Source organism: Schistocerca americana, chromosome 11 (assembly GCF_021461395.2).
Source record: "Schistocerca americana isolate TAMUIC-IGC-003095 chromosome 11, iqSchAmer2.1, whole genome shotgun sequence".
NCBI lineage: Eukaryota > Metazoa > Arthropoda > Insecta > Orthoptera > Acrididae > Schistocerca > Schistocerca americana.
Window position 1 is genome coordinate 138482085 of NC_060129.1, and position 26015 is coordinate 138508099.

General features: G+C 44.2%; 1 protein-coding gene across 1 annotated transcript in view; it reads right to left on the bottom strand.

Moving 5' to 3' along the window:
- Window positions 1–520: 520 nt before the first annotated feature.
- LOC124553389 overlaps window positions 521–26015 on the bottom strand; it is a 33659-nt gene continuing 8164 nt past the window's right edge. The window contains exons 2-3 of the mRNA XM_047127258.1: window positions 20321–20479; window positions 521–649 (exon numbers count right to left, since the gene is read on the bottom strand). Coding sequence (XP_046983214.1) covers window positions 521–649; window positions 20321–20479 — 288 coding nt within the window. The remainder of the gene's footprint in view (window positions 650–20320; window positions 20480–26015) is intronic.

The window sequence follows — 26015 nt, forward strand, 5'->3', positions numbered from 1 at the left end:
ATAGCAATATTGCTTCAGAGCAAAGTAGTGTGTTTGCACGTGCTCTTTACGCTTTTTTCTGTAACAATCCAGAAGAATTGTACTTGTTTCCCATTGCCATTACGTGAAGTTTTTTGTTGTCATGTTGTATGTGCTTGGAATGTACGAACATAAATTTGTTTACATCATCAGGTATACCACTCACATAAATGCAGCTGACTGCTGTGTATTACATCGAACTTCAAGGATGAAACTCTCTCTCCGGGAGACAACGCCGAGGCAGGCTTGGCTTTAGCCGGTGGCAGTGACGGGAGGGCACTGTGTACAGCCACCTCTTTTTTGCTTCTCGGCTAAATAATTACGACTGAAACTTTTTCTACCAACAGGACTTTTACCTGCTATGTCCACCTCTTCAATGACCGCGAAGCCCTCGGTTGTGGAATTTCATAACTCTACTGAAACAATTACTCGTGATCATGTGTTAGTCAAAGATCAAATCCTTACCTTGGAAAAATCCGACTTCGTAGATATCGATGACCAGCTACACACAAACTTGTCTTTTTCCATCCTTCAGACCTTTCATGTACAATTTATACTTCCCGTAAGGTAAGGCGACGAACTTTTTTAGGGTGATCGGTCGTGTCCAGTACCGATGCATGTAGTAGGTGCCCTGCTAGCAGAGGTAGCGATGTAATTACACAATACAGGTTTTGTGACTAAATCAAAACTTCAACTTGTAGGATTATTCTTTGTCGAGGTCTTTACTGAGTAACAGATGTAGCAGTCTCTTCCTGTTTTTTTTTCTGCTCCTTTCATAATTTAGACACGCTTATTGCATTTTGGCCGTCATATATTGGCACACGTAAGTTAAGGAAATAACAAAGGATGTTGAAATTCACACTCTAATAGTTAACATAGCAATGAGTGAACATCCTGATACTTCTCAGCAATCAGTGGCGAATGACAAAGACAGGAACAGGAAAGTCGAAATCTCAAGGCATTCGCCTAACACGAGTCAAATTAAGAAACAGAGTGTAAGACGTCGTGGTCTCCTGACCTTCATTGCTTACACATTCCGTCCTCACAATCATATTCCGCAAATCAAGACGCTTCATTCGAGCCCCAACTCGATAAGATAAAGTCAGTATTGTATGAATTCATGTAAATTATATACAAATAACTAATAAATCACAAGTGCGCACCGTGGTTGAAATACTCGAGGCTGGCGTACACACTTACATTCCAGACACGACGCCACAGGGGCTTTTAGCTCGAGAGAGGCAAAACCGCACGCCAGGAGGCCAGTCCCAACCCATCTACGTCGGCCGGTGACCGCCTATAGAGCAGACAGCGTTTGCCTGAGTGAAAGGGGGAACGACCCCGTGTTCGGCTTAAAAGCAAATTCCGCTACACTGTCTGGGAGCGGCCAGCCTACGCATTCTTTACACATAGCACGCAGTTTCAGAGATTTTCACAGAGAGACAGCAAACGCCAAGCGCTGATACTACAGATTTCCGAATTGGTCGCCTTAAACGAAACGTCATTCTCCCGTTTTAGATGAGCAATGCTGATTGGCAGACGATATTTCTGACGCCTTGAGCTGAAGGAGTAATGGAAGAGACCGAAAGATATTCCCCTTCACGTCCGGCGTGGAGAGGGGCCGTTGCGTTGTCGCTCTTGGAGCGAGAACACGTAACGAGAGTGTGCGCGCTCGTACATGTACTCAAAAAGCGAGGAACAAGTCTCTCCTCAGTACTTCACTGGGAGAGCACCTCTGTCGAGAGCGAATCGAAGTGTGACTCTATATTCAGTCCTTGAAATTAAGCATTGTTCACTGTATTGGCCGACACACTTATTGTGCAGTGTGAATGGACAGAGTTATAGTTAAACGCCTGCGAGGGAATTTTGAGTGGCATCGCAGTGGACTGGTTATCTGACTGGTGTACCACGCCAAAAGTTAGACTAGGGGTGAATAGAAGTCCTTGACTTCATCAAGGCGTAGGGAGAGTTTGATTGGGGAAGGTCAATCCAGACAGAACGAGACTTATCTTATTTGTCAGCAGCGAGCGGCGCAGACAGCAGTCATCGCAGCTTAAAGTATTGTGCGCTACAGTTCTTGCGAGCCCCATATATCCTCCACAATAGTACACTTCACTGCATTTCGCACGCGACAGCCTCGACCATACCTAGCAACATTCTAACGGATGATTATTCAAGTTGAGTATCTCCTCCATGTCCGAACAACATCTCTTTGGTTCACTCAGAGACTCCTGGACACTTCCCTTGTTGAGAGCCCTTCCTGGCACAAAGAGACAATGTGGACGCGATCGAACTGCGGTATCTAGGCATGGTTGAAGTACAGACAACATGAGCCATGTACCTCCTTCCTGGTGGAATGACCAGTACTGATCGGCTGTCGGACCCCATCTGTCTAATAGGCGCTGCTCGTGCATGATTGTTTACATTTTTGGGCAGGTTTTGTGACATCTCTGAACAGTCAAAGGGACTGTGTCTGTGGTACAATATCCATAATCAGTGACTGTCTTCAGGAGTTCTGGGAACCGGTGTGATGCAAAACTTTTTTTGGTGTGTGTAAATGGATACTTAAATATGGAGCTCTAAAACCGGCAGTATATTTACAACGTGAAGCAGATACTTTTATGAGCCGATGGGTTGATATTTTATCAATCTGTTTATAGAATATCTATATGTTGATGCCATTTAAATATCGATATATCGGATACTCGATACCTTTAAAAATATCAACAGTTCTATCAGAAAGAGCAGGTGGCTGTTTCTCGAGGAGGTCCTGGCTATACTTCAGTCTTCCGTGAAGACGTATCCGTGACCACAGGACTGCATGCATTCGTTCCTGGTGTGACGAAGGCTTACAAACCCTACCGCACGTCGTCCGTTAAATCACTTAGTCTTAAGGCCAGGTTCTCATTCAAAATGGTCGAGAAATCGATTTTTTGTTGCATTTTTGGAAGATATTTGCGTCAGGAATGTTGATATACGGTCTTGGAATTGCAGACTAAACATAAGTAACGAAAACATTATTTTTATCAAATTTTGATTAAAATTGGCCAAAAGATAATATTCGGTCAGCCATAATGGATTATCCATTTTGAATGTTGAAAATCTAACTTCAGATTTGTGTTCAGCGACATGAAAAGTGTATAATGGCATATAGTTTTTACGCAAGTTCAGCTAATAATTAATATAAAAGTTCGTCGTAAACTTTAGTCATGGTTTTCCTCGAGAAACGATTTTTCAAAACTGCACGCAGCATAAAATAAAAACGGTTCAACCTATTAGCTTCTAACTTTGACTCCCGAAAAGCAATAACTACTTTTTGTAAAGCCATAAACAGTAAAACAAAAAATCCAACACAGAGTTCGATTTAGCATCATATCGTTAAATTTATTTGCAATGTAGTTAGGTACAAGCTCCCATAAATTTAGTGTCATATCTACTGATGTTATCCATTTTTGATTTGAGATAACTTCTAGAGGCTACACTCTACGCAGCAGGTGTACTTCAAACTCGTAGGTTCTTGATCAGACCTCGATTATGGGCTCCATTTTCTTCTTGTTTGTATCGAAAATCAAAAATATAGTTGAACGTATGTCTTTTCATTGTCTCACAAAAAATTTCGAAACTTTGCATATTTTTTTAGTTCATTTGAATGAGAACTTGGACGTAATTTCCAATGAAACATGGACTCCCATTCTCTGCAAATCAAGGACAACATGAAGACTGCGTGCCTTGTGACGCCGTAGCAGTGTCGTATCTGTTGTGGAAGGGGCATCTGACTTTTTGCCACTGTGGCTCTTGTGTGCGTGGGGTTGCTATTCTGTTATTCTGCTTAACGAATTAATCTGAGATGTACCCTTTACCCTGTGGCTACTGCAAGATGCAATTTACACCCCCACACTACCACAGAAGTCAGACAGACGCTCCTAAAGAGAAATGCCTGAAAAAATTTCAGCAATAAATATCTTCTGGAGTCCTCCGCTGTAAGGAAATGACACAAAAATTTACAAAATTTCTTACGTAGCTACTCGGATATTTGGGTACTGGAGTAGTGCTAGTTAGTGTAAGAAAAACATGAAACCAATGAAAATTATTATTTATTTTGCAAAAATTCTGAGAAATCACAATGGCACTTTTAGTTATGAACTAAACTACTGCAGTGGATGACCACTACCTACGGATTATAGCTCGGAGGAACCCTGACGGCGACGCCACCATGTTGAGTAATGCTTTTCGTGCAGCCACAGGACGCCGTGTTACAACTCAAACTGTGCGCAACTTCACTCCCGACGTCCATGGAGAGGTCCATCTTTGCAACCACGACACGATTATAGTTGGTGGAGACTTTAATTTACACTCGATATGTTGGCGAAAATACATGTTTAATTTCGGAGGTACGCATAAAATATCATCCGAAATCGTTCTAAACGCATTCTCTGAAAATTATTTCGACCAATTAGTTCATGAGCCCATGCGAATAGTAAACGGCTGTGAAGACACACTTGACCTCTCAGCAACAAATAATCCTGAGTTAATAACGAGCATCAAAACCGATACAGGGATTAGTGAACACAGGGTTGTCGTACCGAGACTGAATATTGTAATCCCCAAATCCACAAAAAATAAACGAAAAATATACCTATTCAAAAAGGCAGATAAAAATTCACTTGACGTCTTCCTGATAGACAATCTCCACTCATTCCTAATTAATAAAATAAGAGTAGATCAGATGTGGCTTCAAATCAAAGAAATAGTATTGGCAGCAGTTGAGAGATTTATTCCAAATAAATTAACAAACGACGCAGCTGATCCTCCTTGGTTCACAAAACGAGTTAGAACACTTTTGCAGAAACAACGAAACAAATGTGTCAAACAGACGCAAAATTCCCAAGATTGGCGATCTTTTACAGAAGCTCGAAATTTAGCGCGGACTTCAATGCGAGACGCTAATAACAGTTTGAGGCGTGGTAAAAGTTGCTGTTCTGTAGAGCGAGCCGCAGCGCGTAGTGTGGAGCAGTCGCCCTCCGTTTCTGGCGGTGTCGCCGCTGTGGCAGTCGCAGCTTTGGTGTCTCCCTCTGGTGGGAAAGGGGAAAGGTTGCCTGTTCACGTGCATTTAAGGGGCGCTGTGAGCTCGCCAGTGGGTCAGTCTGGCTCAGTCTCTCGTCCACTGCTTGCTCCTCTGTCTCTCGTCCGCATTTGTTAGGCAGTTAGTGTCTGTCTGTCGTTCGGAGCTGCCTCTGTCATGTTTCACGGATTCGGTGTGTGAACGAATTTATTGCTTGAAATGTAACGGCCGCATTCCCTAAATATGTTTTTATCTTGCCTATCATCTGGAGAGGAGGTATATGTGTACTGTAGAGCATGTTTGGCCAACCTTGCATAATTTTATGTTAGATTGCATTTCATGGGCTTTTATTTAAATGGTCATTTTAGTAAATAAAATTGACACTCTTCCACCATAAGACATTCTTAGAACTTAAAATCAAGTTGCACCTTCAGTGGAACGTTTATCTTTTAATTTTAGTCTTTTGTACCATTTCCATCCCTCCTATGGGGTGCATAGTTTGTGTGCTTGTGTGAATTGTTAAAACTTTTACTTTACGGTAATCTGGTGTGTTGCAGATTTGCACCAGTGTAGTCTTTCAGAGGCTGTTGTGAGCGATCGTAACTACGGCCGCGTCTAAAGGGAGCGGCAAGGTTCTCAGCCCAAAAGCTCATACACTCAAAAATTTGTTTCTTTCTGCCTCTGAATAAATTGTAACTTGAGGTTTAGAGGGTGCTTTCTGCTTATAATTTTAAATCTGTTTCTAAAAAAAAAAAATCAGTTAGGAATAAAATTCCCATTTGTTGAAGGCAAATTGATTTTGATTTCATAAGTTACTCCCTGGCAACTACTTCCACGCTCACATAGTGTGACTAAATGTGTTAATGTTGTTGATGAATCGCTAGTAAATAAAGTAAATTTTTAAGAATATTCTTTGACATTAAATCCACAGTTCACAGTTTCCACAACGAAACTTTGTCTCGAAAACTGGGAGAAAACCCAAAGAGATTCTGGTCGTATGTAAAGTTTGTTAGTGGGAAGAAACAATCAATGCCTCCTCTGCGCGATAGCAATGGAGATACTATCGAAGACAGTGCTGCCAAAGCACAGCCTTCCGAAACCCCTTCACAAAAGAAGACGAAGTAAATATTCCAGAATTCGAATCAAGAACAACTATCAACATGTGTAATGTAGAAGTAAATATCCTCAGAGTAGTGAAGCAACTGAAATCACTTAACAAAAGCAAGTCTTCTGCACCAGACAGGAAACCAATTAGGTTCGTTTCTGAGTATGCTGATGCATTAGCTCCATACTTAACAATCGCATACAACTGTTCGTTCGACGAAAGATCCGTACTAAAAGACTGGAAACTTGCACAAGTCACACCAATATTCAAGGAAAGTAGTAGGAGTAATCCACTTAATTACAGGCCCATATCGTTAACGTCTATATGCAGCAGGATTTCTGGAACATATATTGTGTTTGAACATCATGAATCACCTCGAAGAAAACTATCTATTGACACACAGTCAACATGGGTTTAGAAAACATAAAAAAATGGCTCTAAGCACTGTGGGACTTAACATCTGAGGTCATCAGTCCCCTATACTTAGAACTGCTTAAACCTGACCAACCTAAGGACATCATACGCATCCTTGCCTGAGGCAGAATTCGAACCTGCGACCCTAGCAGCAGCGTGGTTCCGGACTGAAGCGCCTAGAACCGCTCAGCTTCGGCGGCCGGCTTAGAAAACATGGTTCCTGTCAAACACAACTAGCTCTTTATTCACATGAAGTGTTGAGTGCTATTGACAAGGGGTTTCAGACCGATTCCGTATTTCCAGATTTCCGGAAGGCTTTTGACCCTGTACCACACAAGCGGCTTGTAGTGAAATTGCGTGCTTATGGAATATCGTCTCAGTTATGTGACTGGATTTGTGATTTCCTGTCAGAGAGGTCACAGTTCGTAGTAACTGACGGAAAGTCATCGAGTAAAACAGAAGTGGTTTCTGGCGTTCCCCAAGGTAGTGTTATAGGCCCTTTGCTGTTCCTTATCTATGTAAACGATTTGGGAGATAATCGAAGTACCCGTCTTAGGTTGTTTGCAGATGACGCTGTCGTTTATCGAATAATAGAATCATCAGAAGATCAAAACAAACTGCAAAACGATTTAGAAGAGATACTTGTTTCAAATGGCTCTGAGCACTATGGGACTTATCATCTGTGGTCATCAGTCCCCTAGAACTTAGAACTACTTAATCCTAACTAACCTAAGGACATCACACACATTCATGCCCGAGGCAAGATTCGAACCTGCGACCGTAGCGGTCACGCGGTTCCAGACTGAAGTGCCGAGAACCGCACGGCACACCGGCCGGCTTAGAAGAGATATCTAAATGGTGCGAAAAGTGGCAGTTGACTCTAAATAGCGAAAAGTGTGAGGTCATCCACATGAGTGCTAAAAGGAATTCGTTAAACTTTGGTACACGATAAATCAGACTAATCTAATAATTGTAAATTCAACTAAGTGCTTAGGAATTTCAATTATGAACAACTTAAATTGGAAGGAACGCATAGAAAATGTTGTGGGGAAGGCTAACCAAAGACTACATATTATTGGCAGGACACTTAGAAAATGTAACAGACCTAGTAAGGAGACTGCCTACACTACACTTGTCCGTCCTCTCATAAAATACTGCTGCACAGTGTGGGACCCGTACCAGATAGGACTGACGCAGTACATCGAAAAAGCTCAAAGTAGGGTAGCACGTTTCGTATTATAGTGAATTATGGGAGAGAGTGTCACAGAAATGATTCAGGATTTGGGCTGCACGTCATTAAACGAAGGCGTTTTTCGTAGCGACGGAATCTTCTCACAAAATTCTAATCACCAACGTAATAATAGATAATTATGAAGGTGGTTCCATGAAACCTCTGCCATGCACTTAAATGTGATTTGCAGAGTATCCATGTAGATATAGATGTAGATGCAGCGTGCTACAGATGGGCCCAACAACATGCCGAATGGATCGCTCAGGATTGCGTCACGTTCTCTTCACTGATGAGTGTCGCATATGCGTTCAACCAGACAATCGCCAGAGACGTGTTTGGAGGCAGCCCAGTCAGGCTGAATGCCTTAGACACGCCAGCGAGTGAAGCAGGGTGGAGGTTCCCTGCTGTTTTTGGGCGGCATTATGTGGGGCCAACGTACGCCGTTGGTGATCATGGAAGGCGCTGTAACGGCTGTACGATATGTGAATGCCATCCTCCGACCGTTAGTGCAACCATATCAGCAGCATGTTCCTGAAACCCAACAAACTGCCATCTGCTGTCTCCTCCTACCGTCCCGTCAGCCTTACCTCGGTCTTCAGCAAGGTCCTGGAATCCATCCTTACCCGACACATCCACCAGCGTCTCCGCCAGCACCGCCTCCTTCCCACTACCTATTGTGGCTTTCGACCGTCCTTCTCTGCCGATGACCTTCTCCTTCACCTCACTCATCTCCTCTCCGAACAGCTCAACTCCCGCCAGTCCACCATCTTCCTCTCCCTCGACCTTGAGCGTGCTTACGACTGTGTATGGCATTCTGGTCTCCTCTTCAAGTTCCAAACATTCACTCTTCCTGACAACTATGTCCGTCTGATAGGGTCCTTTCTTTCCCAACGTCCTTCCTATGTCAGCATCCATAACACAGATTCCTGCACCTTCCACCCTTCTGCCGGTGTGCCCCACGGTTCCAACCTCTCCCCTCTTCTCTACCATCTGTATATGGCAGACATGCCACTGCCTCCACCCCTTGTCCACCTTCTCAAGTACGCCAATGACGCCGCCTTCCTTGCCCTCGCCCCCACCCTGCACCGCTCCCAGCACCTCCTCCAATCCCATCTTGACCGGTTCACCATTTGGTGCAACCATTGGTTGCTCAAGGTCAATCCTTCCAAGAAGCAGGCGACCATTGTAGGCAAAGCCACCCCTTCCTTCCGTCTCCTCGACTTCTATATCACCATTTCTGGCTGTCCTATCACCCTCACCCCCACCCTCAAGTACCTTGTCGTCACCCTTGATCGTCGCTCTCATGGACCCCATCTCTGGACAATCCAAGTCGAGGCACGCTACCTCCTCCGTCTCCTCGAGCTCCTTTCTGGCCGCACATGGGGTCTGGCCCCCTGCACCATCCTCCACACCTAGAAATCCCTCATCTGCCCTATCCTCTGCTACGCCCCTCCAACCTTTTAGAAATCCCTTCAAATCCTAGAACGCCATGCGCTCTGCCTCACCCATTGCATCCATCTCCCCTCCCCCATGCGGATCTTGCATGACCTTATTCCGTTCCCGCACTTCCTCCTTTTCCTCTAACCGACACGGATCCTCTACACCTCCCGTAAACTTGATCCCCCTCACCTGCTCGTCTCTGCCATCCTTCCCCACCCCTGTCCACTGCTGTGCCCACATCCCACCTGCTCTCTATCTCTCCACTCTCCATACCTTCGCCCAGGGTGTCTTTCACCAACTCCCCCTCCCTGGTGATGCCCTCATCCCCTGCATCTAACCCTCCTACCAACTTTGATCCTACCCTTCCACACCCTGTGTTATTTTCCTGAGGGCACCCTATCTCCCTTCTCTCCTTCCTCCCTTCCTGCCCCCCCCCCTCCTCTCCCTGGGCTTCCTCTACCCCCTACCTTGTTTCCTTCCCCTCCCATCTCCTCTGCCACTGGCATCTCCACCCTCGCCTCTCCCTCCTCCCCCACCTTTTCCCCTTTTGGCAGGTCCCTGGACTCGTACACGTAAAGTGAACATTCGCGCGCTGGAGATCGTCGCCAGTGTTTTGTTTGTGCCATCGTGTTAGTGATTCAGTCTTTCGTCATTTGTGCTCCTTCATTCACGTGCGCCGTTTCTGTCGTCTCTGTTAGTGCCAGAGTGCTACACTTATGACCGACTTCATGTATTTTTAAATTTGTGTGTCTACTGGTGTCTATGCGACGTGTTGTTTCGTTTTTCGATGTCTCCACTTGTAATAAATGTATTATCTATGGCCGAAGAGCGGCGTAGTATTGCCGCTGCCGGCCTACCTTTGTATAAGGTGTCAAAATAACAATAAAGGGAAAAAAAGGAAAAGCCTGTGTCGTTCAGAAGTACGATGCAACGTTCCTTAGTCACGCAAAGAGTGCTCATCCCTAAGAACATCGCGTCCTACTTCTGAACTATACGGGCACTGCAATATCATTCTTTTCCAATGGCCGTTCTGTCTAGTGAGGGTTCAGGGAATGGTTTAATATCTCGCCTGCAGGTTGCGTTCCTGATCGAAAATCTATTGTTGTGTGGGTGTACGTGTTTGTGGATACAGGGAAAGAAACCAGGATCTTCAAGAACTGGCGATTTTCAACCCCCCCAGGCTACGCGCACGGAAACGTGCAGCTGCTGCTGCTGTTCCTGATCGCACAGCGAGACGAAATCTCCATGAGGACTTAAAAACTCTTGCATACACACTGAGACTAGTGCACACACTTACAACACACATTCTCGCTTCACAGAAAACCACTTGTGAAGCCTTGATCTAAAACCTGCCTCAGCCTCGTCTTCTCCAGCGTCGAGACACATTTTCATTTCCCTGGATGCGTGAATAAACAACACATGCGATACTGGAGTGGCACGAAAACCCAAGAACTTCATGAGGAGCCCATGCCTACGGAACGTGTGACTGTCTGGTGGGCATTATCAAAAACTGACATTATTGACCCATGGTTTTTCGAAGAGAATGGTAGGGCAGTTACGGTCTCTTTTGAGCATTATGACATCTACATCTACATCTACATTTATACTCCGCAAGCCACCCAACGGTGTGTGACGGAGAGCACTTTACGTGCCACTGTCATTACCTCCCTTTCCTGTTCCAGTCGCGTATGGTTCGCGGGAAGAACGACTGTCTGAAAGCCTCCATGCGCGCTCTAATCTCTCTAATTTTACATTCGTGATCTCCTCGGGAGGTATAAGTAGGGGGAAGCAATATATTCGATACCTCATCCTGAAACGCACCCTCTCGAAACCTGGCGAGCAAGCTACACCACGATGCAGAGCGCCTCTCTTGCAGAGTCTGCCACTTGAGTTTATTAAACATCTCCGTAACGCTATCACGCTTACCAAATAACCCTGTGACAAAACGCGCCGCTCTTCTTTGGATCTTCTCTATCTCCTCCGTCAACCCGATCTGGTACGGATCCCACACTGATGAGCAATACTCAAGTATAGGTCGAACGAGTGTTCTGTAAGCCACCTCCTTTGTTGATGGACTACATTTTCTAAGCACTCTCCCAATGAATCTCAACCTGGTATCCGCCTTACCAACAATTAATTTTATATGATCATTCCACTTCAAATCGTTCCGCATGCATACTCCCAGATATTTTACAGAAGTAACTGCTACCAGTGTTTGTTCCGCTATCATATAATCATACAATAAAGGATCCTTCTTTCTATGTATCGCAATACATTACATTTGTCTGTGTTAAGGGACAGTTGCCACTCCCTGCACCAAGTGCCTATCCGCTGCAGATCTTCCTGCATTTCGCTACAATTTTCTAATGCTGCAACTTCTCTGTATACTACAGCATCATCCGCGAAAAGCCGCATAGAACTTCCGACACTATCTACTAGGTCATTTATATATATTGTGAAAAGCAATGGTCCCATAACACTCCCCTGTGGCACGCCAGAGGTTACTGTAACGTCTGTAGACGTCTCTCCATTGATAACAACATGCTGTGTTCTGTTTGCTAAAAACTCTTCAATCCAGCCACACAGCTGGTCTGATATTCCATAGGCTCTTACTTTGTTTATCAGGCGACAGTGCGGAACTGTATCGAACGCCTTCCGGAAGTCAAGAAAAATAGCATCTACCTGGGAGCCTGTATCTAATATTCTCTGGGTCTCATGAACAAATAAAGCTAGTTGGGTCTCACACGATCGCTGTTTCCGGAATCCATGTTGATTCCTACATAGTAGATTCTGGGTTTCCAAAAACGACATGATACTCGAGCAAAAAACATGTTCTAAAATTCTACAACAGATCGACGTCAGAGATATAGTTCTATAGTTTTGCGCATCTGCTCGACGACCCTTCTTGAAGATTGGGACTACCTGTGCTCTCTTCCAATCATTTGGAACCCTCCGTTCCGCTAGAGACTTGCGGTACACGGCTGTTAGAAGGGGGGCAAGTTCTTTCGCGTACTCTGTGTAGAATCGAATTGGTATCCCGTCACGTCCAGTGGACTTTCCTCTGTTGAGTGATTCCAGTTGATTTTCTATTCCTTGGACACTTATTTCGATGTCAGCCATTTTTTCGTTTGTGCGAGGATTTAGAGAAGGAACTGCAGTGCGGTCTTCCTCTGTGAAACAGCTTTGGAAAAAGGTGTTTAGTATTTCAGCTTTATGCGTGTCATCCTCTGTTTCAATGCCATCATCATCCCGGAGTGTCTGGATATGCTGTTTCGAGCCACTTACTGATTTAACGTAAGACCAGAACTTCCTAGGATTTTCTGTCAAGTCGGTACACAGAATTTTACTTTCGAATTCACTGAATGCTTCACGCATAGCCCTCCTTACGCTAACTTTGACATCGTTTAGCTTCTGTTTGTCTGAGAGGTTTTGGCTGCGTTTAAACTTGGAGTGGAGCTCTCTTTGCTTTCGCAGTAGTTTCCTAACTTTGTTGTTGTACCACGGTGGGTTTTTCCCGTCCCTCACAGTTTTACTCGGCACGTACCTGTCTAAAACGCATTTTACGATTGCCTTGAACTTTTTCCATGAACACTCAACATTGTCAGTGTCGGAACAGAAATTTTCGTTTTGATCTGTTAGGTAGTCTGAAATCTGCCTTCTATTACTCTTGCTGAACAGATAAACCTTCCTCCCTTTTTTGATATTCCTATTAACTTCCATATTCAGGGATGCTGTAACGGCCTTATGATCAATGATTCCCTGTTCTGCACATACAGAGTCGAAAAGTTCGGGTCTGTTTGTTATCAGTAGGCCCAAGATGTTATCTCCACGAGTCAGTTCTCTGTTTAATTGCTCGAGGTAATTTTCGGATAGTGCACTCAGTATAATGTCACTCGATGCTCTGTCCCTACCACCCGTCCTAAACATCTGAGTGTCCCAGTCTATATCTGGTAAATTGAAATCTCCACCTAAGACTATAACATGCTGAGAAAATTTATGTGAAATGTACTCCAAATTTTCTCTCAGTTGTTCTGCCACTAATGCTGCTGAGTCGGGAGGTCGGTAAAAGGAGCCAATTATTAACCTAGCTCGGTTGTTGAGTGTAACCTCCACCCATAATAATTCACAGGAACTATCCACTTCTACTTCACTACAGGATAAACTACTACTAACAGCGACGAACACTCCACCACCGGTTGCATGCAGTCTATCCTTTCTAAACACCGTCTGTACCTTTGTAAAAATTTCGGCAGAATTTATCTCTGGCTTCAGTCAGCTTTCTGTACCTATAACGATTTCAGCTTCGGTGCTTTCTATCAGCGCCTGAAGTTCCGGTACTTTACCAACGCAGTTTCGACAGTTGACAATTACAATACCGATTGCTGCTTGGTCCCCGCATGTCCTGACTTTGCCCCGCACCCGTTGAGGCTGTTGGCCTTTCTGTACTTGCCCAAGGCCATCTAACCTAAAAAAACGCCCAGCCCACGCCACACAACCCCTGCTACCCGTGTAGCCGCTTGTTGCGTGTAGTGGACTCCTGACCTATCCAGCGGAACCCGAAACCCCACCACCCTACGGCGCAAGTCGCGGAATCTGCAGCCCACATGGTCACAGAACCGTCTCAGCCTCTGATTCAGACCCTCCACTCGGCTCTGTACCAAAGGTCCGCAGTCAGTCCTGTCGACGATGCTGCAGATGGTGAGCTCTGCTTTCATCCCGCTAGCGAGACTGGCAGTCTTCACCAAATCAGATAGCCGCCGGAAGCCAGAGAGGATTTCCTCCGATCCATAGCGACACACATCATTGGTGCCGACATGAGCGACCACCTGCAGATGGGTGCACCCTGTACCCTTCATGGCATCTGGAAGGACCCTTTCCACATCTGGAATGACTCCCCCCGGTATGCACACGGAGTGCACATTGGTTTTCTTCCCCAATGATTCAGACAGCTACTCTTGCAGAGCTTAAAGAAATGTGTGTTGGGGATGTCTGATTCCAACAAGAAGGCGCCACAGATCACACAGAACGGACGTCAGTGACAATCGTTCGCGAACATTTCCCCGACCATTTCACGTCTTTGAAGGCCGATCTGCAGTCGCCAGAACGCTGGCCACGTTTAGCCCGCTGCGACTTGGGGCTGTCTTATGGGGCTACCTGAAACCCTTGGTGTGCACCAATCGGTCACAGACACTGCGTAAACTGCAGAACCATATTCGTGCTGCTAATGCCAACATATAGAATTGCTGGATGCTGAAACGAAACTTCGAATTCGACTCTCCAGATGCACTGAGGAGGGCGGAGGCCACCTTCAGGATTAAAAAAGAAATGTAAGGAAAAGAGAATTAAACTGACATCTTCAATACTTTCTGCTTCGTGATTTTTTTATGGTAGGGAAGTACCTGCGCCACATCCAGTACTACGAGGGTCATTCAGTACGTAATGCAAGACTTTTTTTTCTGAAAGCACACTGCTTTTGTCAATATTCCAGTACACCAATTATGCGCAATTCTTTTCGCTACAAAAACTTTTCAACATAATCTCTTTTCAGTCTGACGCCGTTACGCCACCTTAGTGGGACGGTCTGTAGGTCCACATAGCACCACTCTAATGGTCGACGTCAGAGCCTACATCTTGCTTCATCACTAACGTCGCTATCATCCACGTACTGCTTCTCATGGAGTGTATCCATTATTGGACCAAACACGTGCAAGATGCGAGATCCAGGCTGTAGGGTGGACGAGCAAGAACAGTCCAATGAAGTTTTGGGAGCTCCTCTCTGATACGCTGACTAGAGTGACACTTTGCTTGTCATGGAGATAAAGGATTTCGTTTGAATTTTTGTTGCGATGACACTCTGCAGGAGTCACAAACGTGTGCGGCCGGCTGCCATGTGGGATATCGGACAGGTCTGCGTGACCTTTTTGCAGTGATGACTGGCGCCTCGCCCAACGACTCATCTTGCTTTTGTTCAACGCCAGTTCTCCGTAGACATTCGGCAAGTGCCTACGAATATTTGCGGTGCTCTGGTTTCCCACCAAAAGAAACTCAATTACAGCTATGCTCTTGCACACGCCGTTTACATATACTGCTACCACCCACCGAAACTTCACGAAACCGTAGGGACTGAAGAGGGAATATTCCGTGACAAATTCTGCATTTTTTCAATCGAAACTGACCGTAAAAAATAGAATCCATTACTTACTGAATGCCCCTCGTATAAGCTGTCTTTCCAGTTGAAGTAATCAGTGACTCTCATACGATCTTTTTGAATTTATTTACGCTCCTTGCCATTATTAAACTGATAGCGTTCATTTAACGAATCTATTTATCAAGCCAGGTGGTCATGTACTGCACGAGCTACACACTAGTGCGTACTCTCCCAGGATCATTTTGCCTTCAGCAAACGTGTTGATTCACTGAGAGTTGCCTGCGCGATCGACACTCATTTATTGAGCACAAGATTACTAGCAGAGATTTTGTACGAATTTTTCCGGTTGTAGGAGGTAAGTTTACATCAGGATATTCGCAGCAGGTTATCGTCACTGAGTTTCCATTCACTGTTATTCTATTATTCAACATTCTCAATCTTAGCGTGGAGAAGTACTGAAGGCAGAAGCCAACGTAAGAAGGGCCGTATCTATGCGGGGTGAGGGGGGGGGGGGGGGGGACTGGGTTATTTGCGTAGTACGGCAATTTCAAGGGGCGCCAAATTCATATTATTGAAGAAAAAACCTTGTTTTACAAAGCGACAGCCCACGTATCGATTATTCATATGATTCTGAAACATATCCCTATTGATTTCCGAACATTCTAAGTTCATTTCTGAACGTATCATAAGTTGACTCAACGCGTGCATACAGTACGTGATGTCTCTGCTAGGGGAATCCCCGTCGCATCCAGAAGTTAATAACTTTCCCGCAGACAAAGGGGGATGGAGCTGTATGAGCCGATCCCAATAAATGAGAACGGGTGAATACCAATCGCTGTTTTTTTATGTGGTTGATTAGGTGTGCGAATGATAAGCCTTATTTTAACTTTTAGCGAAGTCCATAGATTCAGACAACCAGAGTGGAAATAAGCGACTAACAGCAACATCAGGTAATGAAAATTACATATTATTTCCCCAATGTATCCCAGAAAATGAAATTCTGAGAGGAAATTTTTGTTAGATTGATACACTACTAACGGCCAGTGGTACAGTCTCCGGCTAGCAGCAGCTTAATTCTATTCCCGGAATAGCGCGGAAAATGCTTTTCACGCACATGTAAAAAACGCCTAACCGGAGAATGGACGCGGGATAACTAAACAGAATACTGGCTGGGTTAGTGAAGTCAACTGGAGAACAATTTTTTAAAATGGCAGGAATAGTTACAGAATTAGTGATGATAAGATTGCTTGTTAGAACGAGTAAGGAGAAAAAACGAGAACATCACACAAATTATATGGAAGAATATGACGATCTCAAATTTATACAAAAATTTCGTACTACTACTACTTCTCGATCTCATGCTTGAGAAATTGGAGAATATGAACGAAAAGTGAAACTCCTAACATAAAATTTTTGCTTGTAGTAAGCCTAATAGGCATTTGATGTGCGCACTTTGTGAGTTATATTCTGTCGTGTTATTTATATAAATAAGGTAGATAAACATAACCATTTGTGCCAAAACAGTCGCGCCTATTTGGCGAGTGTTACAACTGCTGCAATATTAAACAGACGTGTTTCGTTTTATCTAGCAGACACTGACAAAATAGACGTAATCAAATCGAGAAACCCCGCCAGTCTTGGGTACTACTCGTATTAACAGCTTTTTCAGTATTAGGCAACACATTTTAATTTTTCATGTACCAAAACGTTTCACGAACTTTGATGGCGTAATACACATATCAAAAAAAGTTTTGCATCACCCTGGTTCCCAGAACTCCTGAAGATAGACGTTGACTGACTGTTCACTGATGTCACTAAACCCTCCAAAAGATGTAAACAACCATGCATGAGCAACGACTATTAGAAGGAAGGGGTCCGATAGCCGATAAGTTACAGCCATTCCACCAGGAAGGAGGTAAACGGCTCGTGTTGTCTGTAGTTCAACCATGCCTAGACGGCCAATACCGCGGTTAGATCGCGTCCACATTGTTACTTTGTGCCAGGAAGGCAAGTGTCCAGGCGTCTCGGAGTGAACTAAAGCGATCCTGTTCGGACATGGAGGATGTACAGACGACCTGTCGATGACATGCCTCGCTCAGGACGCCCAAGGGCTACTACTGCGGTGGATGACTTCTACCTACGGATTATGGCTCGGAGGAAGGCAACGCCACCATGTTGAATAATGCTTTTCCTGCAGCCACAGGACGTCGTGTTACGACGCAAACTGTGCGCAACAGGCTGCATGATGCGCAACTTCACTCCTGACGTCCATGGCGAGGTCCATCTTTGCAACCACAACACCATGCAGTGCGGCACAGATGGGCCCAACAACATGCCGAATGGACAGCTCAGTACTGGCGTCACGTTCTCTTCACCGATGAGTGTCGCACATGCCTTCAACCAGACAATCGCCAGAGACGTGTTTGGAGGCAGCCTGGTCAGGCTGAATGCTTTAGACACACTGTCGAGCGAGTGCAGCAAGGTGGAGGTTCCCTGCTGTTTTGGCGTGGCATTATGTGGGGCCGACGTACGCCGCTGGTGGTCATGGAATGCGCGCTAACGGCTGTACAATACTTGAATGCCCTTGTCCGACCGATAGCGCAACCAGATCCGTTGCATATTGGCGAGGCATTCGTCTTCATGAACGTCAATTCGCGCCCCCATCGTGCACGTCTTCTGAATGACTTCCTTCAGGATAACGACATGAACCCCATCGAACATGCCTGGGATGGATTGAAAAGTGCTGTTTATGAACGACGTCACACACCAACCACTCTGAGGGATTTACGCCGAATCACCGTTGAGGAGTGGGACAATCTGGACCAAGATTGCCTTCATAAACTTGTCGATAGTACGCCACGACGAATACAGGCATGCATCAATGCAAGAGGACGTGCTACTGGGTATTAGAGGTACCGTTGTGTACAGCAGTCGGGACCACCACCTCTGAAGGTCTCGCTGTATGGTGATGCAATGTATGGTTTTCATGAGCAATAAAAACGACGGAAATGATGTTTACGTTGATCCAATTTTCTGTACAGGTTCCGGAACTCTTCTAACCGAGGTGATGCAATTTTTTTTATATATATATGTGTAGATTCTTTCGCAGAAAGGAAAGCACGCCGTGAAAGCTGTAGCAAGATAAGAGAGAAAATGCTTGGACCTAAGGATTGATGAAATGTGTAGTGTCTTGCTTCTCTCTTGTCTTTATTGCGACGAAGTTGTGGCACTGCACTGCGGCACACCTTAGACCAAATAAGGTGTTTTACATTTCGCAGAATACATATGTCTTGTATATCATACTCTTCAGAAATATGTGCGCTATTTTTTGAAAATTCGATTTTTTTTTAATTTCTGGCGGTCTATCTCAAACTCTCGAGGGGGAGGATGGGGAGCGGGAAGTCGCCACTATCACGTCTTGGCTCTGGTCCCAAAATATCGTAGATCCGGGGCTGAAGGTAAGTCTGACCTGTATTAGCGTCTTCTTGACATTGGGTCAGGTAACGTTAAATTAAATCTTTTGTGGATAAATGTTCATACATTGTAAGTGGACAATTTAATGAGGGCCGTTTTCTGTAGGTAGTATAACACGTTACAAATCACTTGGTACGAGGGGTAGCAACAGCTGTAACGATGCATTTCGAACGATGAAAACGGCAGCAGATGCGTCAAAATGGTTTACTAATCGCGACTGGTTTCATGACATTACAGTGCTGTCTTCAGGTAACAAACTGTTGACATTCTAGTAAAAAAAGTCTCTAAAATATTCGTATGGATAAAGAAAAGAAGTCTCCAGACTCGCTGAACAAGATTTTGCACAATTGTCAAGAAAAAGACGACCAGTGGTATTGTAGAAAGGCGTTTCCCAGACATACGTGATACGTATTCTCAGGAAAAGCGGCCATCTCGGAGGCAGGTCTTTCTACGGTTGATTTCGGCACACCAGCACAAGACTCAGAGCACATTTATTACTTTATCAAGTTTTTTCCGTAATAAATCACGTTCAGAAACAACAGCACCCTTCATAAATTCAGTTATAGAAGGAGAAATGACTTACACCACCCACCACTAATCCATACTGTACTACAGAAAGGAATGAGGTCTTTGACGTCATAGCCAGTAATGTAAAGAATTTTATACTAAATAAAATTAACATCAAACGCTGTCTGAAATCGTATCTGCTTGAGTTGTTAATAATCCTTGAGTGTGTGAGTGTGTTTGTGTGTGTGTGTGTGTGTGTGTGTGTGTGTGTGTGTGTGTGTGTGCGTGAGCACGTGTGTGTTGTTTTAGAGAGATGGGTGGGAGATGGACAATACAAAAAAAGTGTATTGAGACAGTTAAGAAGATAACCGCACAAAAGGTCAGCAAGTTGTCTTGTTTCTCGGCGAGAACATGCATTACAGCTGCAAAAGTGACTCTCTCCACATCGTAGCGAGAGGTCGAAATTACAGTGCACAGACCATGAAAGTAATTAAACTAAACTCTCACGAAAGGAGTTATGTTACTTTCCATGCAAGAAAGTATCCGTAAACTTCAGCTGGTGCGAGTAATGTGTTTTTCTCTGTTCATATCTCTTCTCTAGTTGAAACTGACAACGTTTTCCTTACACATTAGCGTCTGCTCCAGTTTCAGTTTTAGGATCTGATAATTTGCAGGAGAGGTGCTTAACACCAGAAAGGCGTCAAACTGATTAATTTCGAACATATTCCTTTTCTTATTGCCGTTCCTCAAAGTCATCGTAAACGAGTTTCACAAAGCATGACATTAAATAAAACTATACGGAGCTGTTCTAGATGTTCCAGTGTGAATAGCAGCCTTCTAAGTATCACTTTAATGGATATTTTGCATGCAGTTTGTCATCCACGCTTCTGAAGATACGCTCCATCCAGAGTGGATACTTGCCGGAGGCACAGGCTTCTTGTTGATGGCCATGGGGTACCAGATGTACTCAAAGACGGCCGGGAAGTTAGTCAGCAAGTAGTCGAATGGCTTGGTGAAGGTCAGGTCGTAAAATTTAAGCCATCCACCAGTACTGCCCCACTTGTAAACGGTGATCTCCATCTGCAACGACACCACAGAAAATCATCAGAGAACTGTTCACGAAAACTTTCTCAGTGCAGATCACTTGCAGACAATTTTAGAGGAGATTAAATGGGATCAAGTGCAAACATTTTCACACAGAGAGATGATGATTTATTGTTATCAAACAGCACATGTGGAAAGCGAATCACCAAAACCGTCGTTCATCCGAACATGAGTTAACTATCGTATTCGTCTCTAGAAAACTGTACTTATTGATAAAAGCGACAGTAATTTCCGTAACCGTTCTCTTTCCATAGCTAAATGTTTCGTCAACTGTTAACTGCATTCTTCTTAGTTCAAGGGTTTTCAGTTCTTCAGTAATACATAAAGCTACAGTTTCAAAGACGAGATATTTATGAAATGCCACTAAAACAGCACTGCGCCGAAAATTCCGTTACGACTGTGGACGGAGTGTGTCGCAACGACATTCTTCTGACACACACTTCCGGCGTTCTTGGCCGGCTTCAACGTGAGTAACAAATCGAGGTTCGGATGAATGTCTCCACCGTCTCTTCCTGGACCAGCTGACACCAGCCGTTCTGCCAAACAAGGTGTCGACGTCTGCGACGCTGCTTCCCCCATGCTTAAAACGTAAACGAGTCTTGAGACTCCTCTGTCATCTGTCGATGCTACGGCAACAGCCGCCGTGCGGCTACAAGTTACTGCTGTACATTCTCCTCTCTGTGGCCTGTCTTTTCACACAAGTAATGGGGCTCGGTTTTACGTGAATACAAGTAACGTAACTATTTTTGCGTACAACACCACAGCCATTATTTACAGTTACTAGTAACTGCTTTTTCGCATTACTCATCTTAAATGTATTCAGGTTTCGTAATACCTTAACTGTTTTCGCATGTGCTTGTGGTCGTCGGCAAGCAAATGCGTCATTACCAGCGCAGAAAACTCATCGTCGTCAAACCGGCATCGGAGACGAATTTGCGTACCTAGAAAGGTAGCTACTTACGAGAGTTTACATGTATTCTGGAACCTACACAGCTTACTCTGTTATTGGCCACACTAAGAAAATGAAATTAGCACTCGAAAAATTCCCTCTGTTTAGGAAGTCAGAGAATGTCAAGGGCGCACTTTTTGTTTGGCTCTAGTTTTAAAACGCCATAAAAACATTTAGTCGTGTATATGTAACCGTTTGCAACTCTGCACCTTACATATTATTTTTCTCGCCTTACCCGTGTTTCTACTAGCTGACTGGTGACATGTTTTCCTTATTGCAGCATCTTCCATTGAAAAGTGGGGCTGTGGCCCTTTACATATTCCGGCCACATATTAAGAGAGTGTTATGATTGTCCTGATGACAATGATGATGGAAAAGAGAAAGTCGTTGTTATTGTGTCTCGTACTATCAAGAGCTTAGTGAGTATCTATGCAGTTTCTTTGCGACAGTACTTTATTATCTAAAGATCAGGGCAGGCGTCTCTTGCTGATACTCTATGGTGACGTCATAAGATCCACACTCGCGACTCATTCATTGCGAATGGCTCTGCACTGCCACATATGCTAGCTCTGTAATGGAGTGGGGCTGGCCTCACATTCTCCTCACTAAAATAATACAGTAAGTGCTCTGACACATTATGGTTTTTGGAAAAAAGTAAATTCTTCGCTATTTCAAAGCGTCTCAATTTTGTTCCACTGTAAGTGTAAAACAGTTTGAAAACGTGGAAATGGCGGATATCTGTTCGACTGTGTTTTACTCTCTGGGCGATAAGCGCAAAAATACTTTTTTAAGGCATTGTCTTCGCCTCGACCAACGAATCACCTGTTCTCTGTTGACAACATGCTGATATTGTTCCCGTCACGTCTTCCACCTCGAAATTCTACAGTAGTCTGTTTCACATTTCTGCTATACGTTAAAAAAAAAATACCGCATTTTTTTTTTACTACGAAAAACGAGATTATCATTTGTATTTCTTCTTGTGAAGTGTGCTATTCGTCGCGTTTAAATGACCGACATTGCACAGTTGTACCACAGATTGGCACGATTTGTGTATCTACATACTCCTCAGAAATCATTGCCCATTCTAATCAGGAAACGTATTTAAATCTTGCTTCGTAACGGTTTGGTTAAATGAATCACATGTGCTTTTACGTAGTTACTGTGTACTGAACATCAAAGTTATAAATCGCTCGTAACGCATTCCGTCATTTTGCCGTACCATATACGAAGTGTATTGGATGGCTGAGAATTCGATCATTACTGTCGCGTCACGTCTAGAAGAAACAGGGTGGGGAAAAACAATTTGACCGAAAGTGCAGAGCAAGAAGGCGGCATCAAATGAAGGAATTTCGGTATTGCAAGTGTCAGTTGAATATTTCGGGCGCTATGCCAACATGGCAACTGTGGTCAGTCTAAACATTTGCTATGACATACTTATAGCAATAAGTGGCGGATCGTTTTTTACTCATTTTCACCTTTTTAAGACATATTGAAACATGAGACATGGACATCTGATTCTCTTCATCTCTAAAAACGTGCAGTGTCCTAAGTCAGCTAAGTGCGATACACGTGTAAGTGGCGCTTTAAATTTATCTTGTTCTCATGGTGGCGGTTGGTTGGTTCACACAGCCTGTGTTTACGTATACATTTTCTGTAAACTACCAATCATTTAGAGCCAAGACGCTCGTGTGTGGGATTTTAATTACGTTCCGGTGCCGGCGAAAATATTCAGTCGCGAAGCCTAGTTGCTATACTCAAATTTTTGTGTTTCATGCTGCGTTTCCACGATACACTTTTGGTCACATTGTTTCTATGCACCCTGTATGACGACGCCGGATGGCAAACTTCACTGAATCAGAACAGCTCAAATTTTTCTTTTTTTTTTCGAACGCTGGGTGACGGCCACCCATATTCTGCCACGTCACTGGAACGCCAGCACGCGACACATAAAATCACGAAACCAGTATCAGATCCGCGTAATTACACTGTACCGATTATGTGCATATTTAAACGTTAAACACAAATGTAGAGAGCAGTAATGTGTAAGATGAATTTCTTTTTCCGTTAGTCCTCCGCGTCCTGCAACCGACAGAGCTTTGTCGCTGCCTCAGCGACTGATTGTTGCTGCTACCACGCGGAACGATTTCAAAATTGAGTAATGGCGGTTTTCTGAAACATACGAAAACGGGAGAAAAATGTATATGCATCATCTGATCGAGAGCGAATCCATAATTGGCACAGCGACTTAATTTTTAATATTTACGAGCAGCAGAGCCTGGCGTAGTCGTCCAGTTACGAGATGCGTGTCCATTCCGACACGTGAATCGCATCCCTAGTCGCTGGCAGTTCTAACATTGTAATGCATTCAAAGTGTGCTCTTTCGCACTCCGCACCTACATGGACGGACTTGTGTCTCAGCTGCGTCCAGCTGATGGTATCCTACACTCCTAAGAGGGAGACCATTCTGTGAGAAAATCTTCTTGAAAACACCTATAGAAGTTGTCAAAAAATACCTTCAGAACCTTTCCATCCAAGCCAGTTAACGCTTGTGCTACTTATATTATGCTCACTTTAATGACACACGTGGTGCAGAATATGCGTAGCGGTAAGGGATGGAACTTATTTACACCCCACGGCTTTGAAGACGTATGATGGCTAGAAAAATTCCTGTCGAGTCGAGACGAAACCTTAAACAAGCACATAGGATTAGCAGATATGTTGTCACCACCCATCGATTGTGAAGGTTTAATAAACAAGTTGACAGCGTCGTCTGTTTCGCATCGAGGCGGAATATAATCGCAGTGTGAGAACCTGTCTTACTTCGTGGCAATGTGTCCAGCTGTTTCTACAGACTGCATTCGTATCTGGTAACGGATAAGGAAAAAGATCTATCATCGGCCCTAACACACTGCACATGTGAAGAGGAGCACCGTATGGAAACTAACAAGTAATTTACTGGAAAGTTGATAAAAATAAAAAAAAAATCTTGCGTCAGCGATATTATTCTGTCGTGTCTGGGCAGCGCCGAACGCGAGAACGAACGCCACCAAAGCTTTATTTTATTTTACGGCGCCTTTTTGCGTTGTACGGCGCTCGTTGGCGCACGTGAAACTTTGGACACACACAGCGTTTCATACCTTAGGCCATAGACACACACATGTAGACGGCAAATGCATCTATCCTTGCCGTGTCGAGGTTCGAAACCAGGTGGATACGACAGTTGCAGTATTAAGCACTCATTCCAACGACGCATCTCCGTGTCGTATTAGCGTCACACGTGTAGCAATTCAGATAAGCAAATTTCCCCAAGACTCGCAGTGCTAATCCGGTATCCATCCTTGTTGCGTTTGGTCAGGTGGGACGACAGCAAACGTTTCACAGACTGTCCTGACAATTCTTTATTTTCACAAACGACAGAATTCCTGTTCATGTTGGACTGTGGCTCATTTAGCTGGCCGCTTCTACGGAAGAGCAAATATCGGCCTGGCGGGAAGCATACAGTTTTCTGGCCGTTTCATCGGGAGTACGTGTGATGTGTGTTGTTATGCTTTAAGAACTGACATCTGTGATGTCCGAATTTACACAGAATAAGAGGCTATGGTCCCTGCATACTCCAGTACAGATACCGACAGAGTATCGAGATATGAACGGTGAAGAACCGAATACGTTACTGATGGAGGACGCCCGTATACTGACAAGGGGAGGCCGCCAATTGTGAAATTCAGATTCGATTCATACTGTGCATAATAAAAGCTCATGGCCAGAGGTGTAATGTGGCAAAGCACCAAGATGAACTTCTCAGCCGTTGTCGAGAAAATCGACAGTTAATAGAAACCGTTACCTTGAAGTACTCTCTACGATTACTAGTTTTCTACAGCGTCGTGGCGCAGCGGTAATCGCTCGGATTTGTAATCCGAAAGTCGCCGGATTGAATCTCACACCATGCACTTTTTTTTTTTTTTTTTTTTTTTTTTAGAATTTGGTTTTTGTAATTCAAATATATATATCTATATATATTTCAACATTGAAAGTCGTTTGTCGTGGAAAAACTGGCGACTTCGAACATCATTATGTTTTCCGCAAACAAAGTTGTATTTCAAAAATGTTATTCATTGTCTTCATAATGTTAACCACGTATAGATAACGGAAGTCGTAGATACGATATTCCGAAACGAATACGTATAGCGTAAGTCAAACGTTCGAATTAGAATAGAGACCCCACGAACACAAATTCACTGTGGCAGGTATGAAATATAAACTCCGTTACTCGCTCGTTACACTTGAGGGACAGATGTTGATTGGGCCGAAACGAGCCGCCGCATAACAGCGTAGTTGCCTGCTAACTTCGAAAGAAGGTAGATGCGGTCCCTAGCGCAACTTATAACATCGTCGAAAATCAGTGCGGACGGGGGAGCTTTGGTACACCCTGTTAAAAAAACGGAAAAATGGAGGCGGTACAATTGGAGAGCGATCCGCCTTCACCAACATGCATAAGCAATTCATTAATAGCATCACGAGGGTGTGGGAGGGTGACTTTTGGCAAGGGTCACACTCATTCAAAAA